Here is an 8,107-nt window from a genome sequence, read left to right as displayed (position 1 = left end):
ATATATATAATAACCTTGTTTCATCCTCAAATCTAAATGTGTAGTGGGTTTTCTTTTGGTGGGGTGTGGCCGTGGGTTTCAGTAAGACCACAGCTAGGATGAAAGGCAAAGAGAAAAACAGAAACCTTGGAAGCCAAGCCTGTTCTGTGGCTGGATTTTACTTGTATTGGAAAAAGTTCTATGTTTTATAAACTTGTGTATTGGTTTGGTTTGTTTCCTCTAATAGTTTAGTATTTGGATAGTTTAGTGTTCCCTCAGCTACACCATAGGAATAGACAGTCCTCACAAGTATAAGTTCTCACTTGGAAGCCTGGGATCTGCAGTAGCTGTGGAACTTAAGCCTTTGAGCTCAGAGATGCAAGAGGCATTGAGTTATTACCAAGGGCCTGATCTTTTCTTTAGCAGGCATCTGTGTTAATTGCTTCAAAAGGTGGTGATCAGTTTTACAGCCTATTATAAAGGAGATTTTCGCCTACTATAAAACTAATCCCCCTGAAAGAGTGAGTAAACATAACTTTCTGCGTGTTGACTTCCACAGGGGAAGGAGTTGGCACTTACACCTTGATTCACAACTTTTGATTCAGTTGTCCCTCTTAAGCCATTTTTGCAGGGGATCAGTTTGGAATGGGCGTTAACAATGTTATTTTTTTTCTCTCTCCAGAACACCTTCCACCATGACCACCTCAGCAAGTTCCCACTTAAATAAAGGCATCAAGCAGGTGTACATGTCCCTGCCTCAGGGTGAGAAAGTCCAGGCCATGTATATCTGGATCGATGGTACTGGAGAAGGACTGCGCTGCAAGACCCGGACCCTGGACAGTGAGCCCAAGTGTGTGGAAGGTGAGACAGCAGTGTGGAGTGGAGCACACGCTGGGTGGGATCTGCAGAAGGGTGGGCAGCAGCCTTTGATTCAGCCTCTGGATTAGGCCTCTTTGTTCTGTTTGTAAAGCTTTTCTGAGGCAGGGCTTTTCAGACTTCACTCAGTCAACATTAAGCTCCTACACTGCCTCAAAGCAGAGCAACAATGGAACCCTTTATTTAAATGGAATTGTGCATGTAGGCCGGTGTATTGGAGAAAACCTAAGTGTGGTTTATGGAGAGCTGGCATGGGGCTTAGAGATTGCCGACCTGGGCATCCCCACTTACCTGACTCTAAGGCACCCTCAGAAAACCACTGCTCTAACCTGAGAATGCCATCTAGTTTACAAACTCTTAGAAAACTGTGCTTAATACTCACATCATGGGCTTCTAGATGTGAAGCAAATGCTCTAAAATGGTTTTCAAATAGGACTGATTTTTAGTTGATGGCACTTTTGGAAATTCTTAAACTGTCTTAATTGCTTATCCCTCAAGGAGCTACAGTTAGATTATAGTCGTGACCTTCATTTTTCAGTCTAAAACAAGCCATAGTCTTCCCTCTTCGAAAAAGGGTCCAGAGGAAAGTATCACCTCCTACCTAGTTTAGGATAGCTTACTTTTCCTTTTTGAGTAAGTGAATGATCATAATACAAAGCCTATATTGTGTACTTGCTCTGTGGCCGATAGTTCACAGACACTGAAGATACAAAGTGAGAGTCTGGTCTCTGCCTTCAGAGAACTCAGTCAGCTAGAGAGACAAAGCAGTCTTTAAAACAGTGGGAAAGGTGGATAGGTAATAAGGGAACATCCTTGAGTAAGTCATCCTTCTAGTTGTCTGTTCCCTCATCTATAAAGTAAGGACATTATTTGCCAGAATACACTGGGGGCATGAGAAGAAGGAAGCGACAACATTGCCTAATGGAAGAATCAGAATCCTTCACTATCTCAGTATTTTAAGTGACTGATAGGCTGGTAATGGTAACAGAATACTTCAGTTTGTCTCCTGGAAGACATTTGGGAAGGGAGTGTCTGATGTATTTCTTTTAAGGAAGTGGTACAGTGGTCTTACTTGGAACTCTGATAGGAAGGGCTGTAGGATCAGGTACAGGTGCCAGGGTATACATATTAATGATGACATTTATGCCTTAATAACTTCCTGGAAAAGAGATCTTTAGAGATGGGAAGGTGAGTGAAGGGCTGGCTGTATTTGGATTGCTTGGAAAGCTCCTGTACGTTTTAAATGTAATTTTCCCTCTTTTTGCCCCAGAGTTGCCTGAGTGGAATTTCGATGGCTCTAGTACTTTACAGTCTGAAGGTTCCAACAGTGACATGTATCTCGTGCCTGCTGCCATGTTTCGGGACCCCTTCCGCAAGGACCCTAACAAGCTGGTGTTGTGTGAAGTTTTCAAGTACAATCGAAGGCCTTCAGGTGTGTATAGCACAGCTATGGATTCCTCTCCTCAATCTGTGAATGCTGTGAAGGGGAGGGAGGAGACATTCTGCAATCAGTATTGGGAAGACTAGGCTATTTCACAACTACTTTAAGAATCTGAGTGATTGAGCCTCTTCCCTGAACTTCTGCTTTGAGGAAGAGATAATATGGCCCATCTTTCTGTGGTCTTGTCTGTTGGTAGCATAAAATAGCATTAGATTTGTCCAAATCTGTTTGCCGGTCTTGGAGTCCCCAGTAACAGCCCTCCTGCCTGGAATGTAGGCCAGGACAAATGTAAACCAACGGACAAATGATTCTCAAAAATTATAGAATGGCTCCAAGTGCCTGAGAAATGAAGAATAAATCTAACAACCAGAAGCAGCTGTCTTGTGAATAGAGGGTTAAGTGCCTGGCATTTGGTGCTTGGGAGGTGGCCAGAATGCAGATAAGGTGAACGTTGTTGCCCTGTTCTAAATCCACTCTCATGTGATTTGGTTGTAACTGAGTTTAGTTAAAACTGAAGTCTTTCAGAGTCTTCCTACAGATGTACAGTTATAGCCTCTCTCATTTTTCTGACTCAGCGACTCAGTGATCCCAAGAAGGCCTATACTGGGTCATTTCAGCTCATAGTGCACACCTCAGTTGTATAGAATCCAAAAACTGTTCTCCCATCAGTATCGGTATTCAGCATCTATGCCTTTAGATCCCTGATGGCGTATTGTTGACTCTTTTTTCTAGAGACCAATTTGAGGCACACCTGTAAACGGATAATGGACATGGTGAGCAACCAGCACCCCTGGTTTGGCATGGAGCAGGAATATACCCTCATGGGGACAGATGGGCACCCCTTTGGTTGGCCTTCCAACGGCTTCCCGGGGCCCCAGGGTAAGTCTTCTTGGGTTACAGGTGAAATTCCCAGAAGTGTCTTAACTGTTCTGGAATGCCCCTTCCCAGGGATGGGAGTGACTTTGTGAATCAAGAAGCAAAATAATACAGTAAAGGCGAAACAGTCCTCACATCACCAAAGTCCAAAAACGGATATAAATGTATAAAGTAAGGTTTTGGGGGAAGCTTTGGCCCCACAGGTGAAGAGGAACTCCCCTGTTGCCCCTCCCCTGCCCTGCACCTGCAGATGAAGGCAAGGATAGTGATTCAAGAGGGCAAGGCTTAAGGACCTTCTGATCTCTGACTTTGGGATTCTCTGGATTTCTTGACTTTTAGTGTTTTGTCTTGATGCTTCTGTAGGTCCATATTACTGTGGTGTGGGAGCAGACAGAGCCTATGGCAGGGACATCGTGGAGGCCCATTACCGGGCCTGCTTGTATGCTGGAGTCAAGATTGCGGGGACTAATGCCGAGGTCATGCCTGCCCAGGTAAATATAACTCCAATCCATCAATGATGAAGGGTAGGTTGGTGCATATAGGACTTTTGCTAGTAAGGGCTGCTGATACACCACTCACCAACCCAAAACCTAAGAATGGGTTGGAGTAGAGGTGAGCAGAGAACAGGTTTAGGAGCTTCTGAGTTGGAGTGAGCAGTTAGCTTTGTTTTAATGGCCAAGCTTCTCGTTTCTAGTGGGAATTTCAAATTGGACCTTGTGAAGGAATCAGCATGGGAGATCATCTCTGGGTGGCCCGTTTCATCTTGCATCGTGTGTGTGAAGACTTTGGAGTGATAGCAACCTTTGATCCTAAGCCCATTCCTGGGAACTGGAATGGTGCAGGCTGCCATACCAACTTCAGCACCAAGGCCATGCGGGAGGAGAATGGTCTGAAGTGAGTACCTTCTGCTGGGGCCATCTTTAATCTCCTGTGGCAGAGAACTTGGGAAGAGACTTACCAATCTCTCAGCAAAGTCTCCTTTGCAGGATGACTCGCAAATATTTGCCAGAGTTAAGTAAACTTGACTTCTCAGTCTGGACGTACCTTAGCTGTTGACACTTGCCTTCAAATTCTCATTTTGTTCCTATTTGAAAAATACCAAATAATACTTCTGATTCACAGTGATAATTATTATATAAATTATAACAAATAATTATTAGTCATATATCATTATATAAATATATATCGATATATATATATTTGTGACATATATGTCATGACAGGGAAAAGTTGACAAATTTCATGCATTTGAAAATCGTTTAGAACTAAATCAGTAACAATACATACAGGCATGTGGATAAGCTTAATGCTTATGAGGGGGAGAAAGTTTCAAATGATTGGTCTTTTCAACAAATACTTTCTACTGCTTGTCGAGCACTGTTCTGACCACTAAGACACACAGGTAAGAAGACGAAGCCACTGCCCTCATGAAGTATTTGTTCTACTGGTGTCATATTTTGGTGCACTTCATTCTTGGCTCCATACCTGGAGACAAGGTTGGACTGCCATCTTTTCTGTTTCTTCTAGGTACATCGAGGAGGCCATTGAGAAACTAAGCAAGCGGCACCAGTACCACATCCGTGCCTATGATCCCAAGGGAGGCCTGGACAATGCCCGACGCCTAACTGGATTCAATGAAACTTCCAACATCAACGACTTTTCTGCTGGTGTAGCCAATCGTAGCGCCAGCATACGCATTCCCCGGACTGTTGGCCAGGAGAAGAAGGGTTACTTTGAAGACCGTCGCCCCTCTGCCAACTGTGACCCCTTTTCGGTGACAGAAGCCCTCATCCGCACGTGTCTTCTCAATGAAACCGGCGATGAGCCCTTCCAGTACAAAAACTAAGTGGACTAGACCTGTAGCTGTCAAGCCCCTCCTAGTTCTTCATCCCACTCCAACTCTTCCCCCTCTCCCAGTTGTCCCAATTGTAACTCAAAGGGTGGAATATTAAGGTCGTTTTTTTCTTTCCTTGTGCCCAGTTAATCTTGCTTTCTTTGGCTGGGATAGAGATGGGTCAAGTTATTAATTTCTTCACACCTACCCTCCTTTTTTTCCCTATCACTGAAGCTTTTTAGTGCATTAGTGGGGAAGAGGGTGGGGAAACATAACCACTGCTTCCATTTAATGGGGTACACCTGTCCAATAGGCATAGCTAACCGGACAGAGCACGTCTGCAGGAGGGGGACTTTTCTTCAAGGTAGCTGAAAGGGGAAGACCTGACTTCCTCTGGGTAGGTTAGGACTTGCCCTTGTGGTGGAAACTTTTCTTAAGAAGTTATAACCAACTTTTCTATTAAAAAAGTGGGAATTAGGAGAGAAGGTAGGGGTTGGGAATCAGAGAGAATGGCTTTGGTCTCTTGCTTGTGGGACTAGCCTGGCTTGGGACTAAATGCCCCGCTCTAAACACGAAGCTCAGTATCAACTGATGGATATCCCTACCTTGAAAGAAGAAAAGGTTCATGTTGCTTGGTCCTTGATTTATCACACAAAGCAGAATAGTATTTTTATATTTAAATGTAAAGACAAAAAATTATATGTATGGTTTTGTGGATTATGTGTGTTTTGCTAAAGGAAAAAACCATCCAGGTCACAGGGCACCAAATTTGAAACAAATAGTCCGGATTAGAAATCAAGCATCTTTTGAGTAGGGAGCGAGGGAGGTGATGCTTAGAAAGATGATGATCTGGGGTTAGGTCCTCATGACCACTTTTGGGTTTCTGCCCTGCCCACCCTCTGGAGAGGTGGGCACTGGATTAGTTAACACGTTACTAGCAGTCACTTGATCTCCGTGGCTTTGGTTTAAAAGACAGACACTTGTCCACATGGGTTTAGAGATAAGAGTTGGCTGGTCAACTTGAGCATGTTACTGACAGAGGGGGGTATTGGGGTTATTTTCTGGTAGGAACAGCATGTCACTAAAGCAGGCCTTTTGATATTAAATTTTTTAAAAAGCAAAATTATAGAAGTTTAGATTTTAATCAAATTTATAGGGTTTCTAGGTAATTTTTACAGAATTGCTTGTTTGCTTCAGCTGTCTCCTACCTCGGCTCTTGGAGGAGATGGGGACAGGGCTGGAGTCAAAACAGTTGTAATTTTGTATCCTGATGTCTTTGTTAAGACTGCTGAGGAATTATTTTTTTTCTTTTATAATAAGAAATAAACCCCACCTTTATTCCTTCATTTCATCTACCGTTTTCTGGTTCTTGTGTTGGCTGTGGCAGGCCAGCTATGGTTTTCTCTTGCCATGACAACTTCTAATTGCCATGTACAGTATGTTCAAAGTCAAATAACTCCTCATTGTAAACAAAATGTGTAACTGCCCAAAGCAGCACTTATAAATCAACCTAACGTGAGATCTCTCTGATGTGTTCGTGCTTCTTTCAATCCCCATGTGCCGTTATATTCCTTTATTTCCTAAAACAGGCAAAATAAGCTCAAGTTTATGTATTCTTGGAGTTGTTAAAACACGAGTGATGTTGCTGACCAGCCCTTTCCTGTACCTCTCTAGCTTGGGTATTTGGGACTACTGGGATTAAGTTTTTCACCTAGACTTAATAACACACAATCTTGGCATTTCCTAGCCTAGAGTTTTATAGCAGGGTACAACCCCTACTCCTCCCCCTTCTGTGCTCCCATGAGTTTGGTTTTGGCTTGCCATAGCATTGTTTTGACCATTCCTGGCCTAGTAGCCTAAAATACTTAATGTATGATTAACTGGCTTTACAATTTCTACTTTCTGTTGTCAGTGATTCATGTAAGTAACATTAGCTACCCTGCTACGCTGGTTGAAGCCTTCCAAGGCTGGCCATGCCCTAGGCATGGGCTCGTCCTTGGCTGTATCTTGCCTTGCAGGAAGACTGGTGGACTGCTTGTGATGCTCAAAAGCTCTGTGTTGTCACCTGTGCCTTTGCCCCTTGCTCTGTATTGGTCTGTGTATCTGGAAGTTCTTCCACTTTATCCTGGCCAATTCCTACCTTCATTCGTTCCTCATGAGGCTGGGTAAAAGCTCCCTCCGGCTCCCATGATGCTGTGCACATACCTAGCAAAAAGCAGTTATTCAACACGTTGGCGTGCAATATTATTAATAGCATTAATACTACTACTAATAATGTGGGCAATAGTGATTGTTTTTAAAAGGCAGAATACTCTTTATCAGTTTGAGATGGCTGGGGCCTGTGATAGTATTTAGATACGACACAGTTCTTCAGCCAACTGTATTTTACACTAGTCAAGTCATCCTAGGTATCCATGGTTTTTCTTAAGAAAGTTGGCTCCTGATATGATTTAATATTCAAAGTAGAGTCATCTACCTATTAGCTTGCTGGCATGGTCCTAGTTTACACCTGTTGTTTCAGCATGATTGTTGAGTACTCTCTTTCATCCTTGGCATTTTCTTGATTTTGTTGTTAAATGATGCATACCCTTATTTTCATTGAATCTCTACTTCCACCTCCCCAACAGAATTTATCTTCCCTTTGGTTGGTCACCCTTACAGCCTCTTGGATGGTGTCTCCTACACAATGTAAGCACTGAACTGAAGAGGCAGTGACCTGAGCACTTTGGATTTCGTTCATTGTAATCAATTCCCTGACAAAATGATTGCATGAGAAGGAATTTTAAGTTCATAGGATCAGAATTTAGGTGAAAACAACCAGCATATTTGTTTCTCCACCCTGTCACCTAGAATTAACTTTGACCTAGAGGTCACAGTGCAATCCCCTTGTATTTCTAAAAAATTATATTTCATTTTACAATATGCAGGTATATGTCCATATACATGCATAATATAAACGTATACCATATTTGTAAACATATACCGTATTTGTATACATTTATATTATACATTTGTATTTCTAAGGTGTTTTTAATAGTTCATTTGCAGACACTGGGTTATGTGATAACTTTTATCAGTGATAGATTAAACAGAATAATGAC

The 8,107-nt window shown here is 42.7% G+C and overlaps 1 protein-coding gene across 1 annotated transcript in view; it reads left to right on the top strand.

Moving 5' to 3' along the window:
- The window catches only part of GLUL (glutamate-ammonia ligase), a 9,814-nt gene extending 3,287 nt beyond the window's left edge, over positions 1-6,527 (top strand). Inside the window, exons 2-7 of the mRNA XM_023203505.2 lie at positions 662-840; positions 2,126-2,287; positions 3,029-3,175; positions 3,536-3,663; positions 3,867-4,066; positions 4,700-6,527. Of these exons, the coding sequence (XP_023059273.1) occupies positions 675-840; positions 2,126-2,287; positions 3,029-3,175; positions 3,536-3,663; positions 3,867-4,066; positions 4,700-5,018 (1,122 nt within the window). The 5' untranslated portion in view covers positions 662-674 and the 3' untranslated portion in view covers positions 5,019-6,527. The remainder of the gene's footprint in view (positions 1-661; positions 841-2,125; positions 2,288-3,028; positions 3,176-3,535; positions 3,664-3,866; positions 4,067-4,699) is intronic.
- The last annotated feature ends 1,580 nt before the right edge of the window (positions 6,528-8,107 follow it).

Source organism: Piliocolobus tephrosceles, chromosome 1 (assembly GCF_002776525.5).
Source record: "Piliocolobus tephrosceles isolate RC106 chromosome 1, ASM277652v3, whole genome shotgun sequence".
In the NCBI taxonomy this organism is placed as follows: Eukaryota; Metazoa; Chordata; class Mammalia; order Primates; family Cercopithecidae; genus Piliocolobus; species Piliocolobus tephrosceles.
This window is presented reverse-complemented; position numbering and strand designations above follow the sequence as displayed.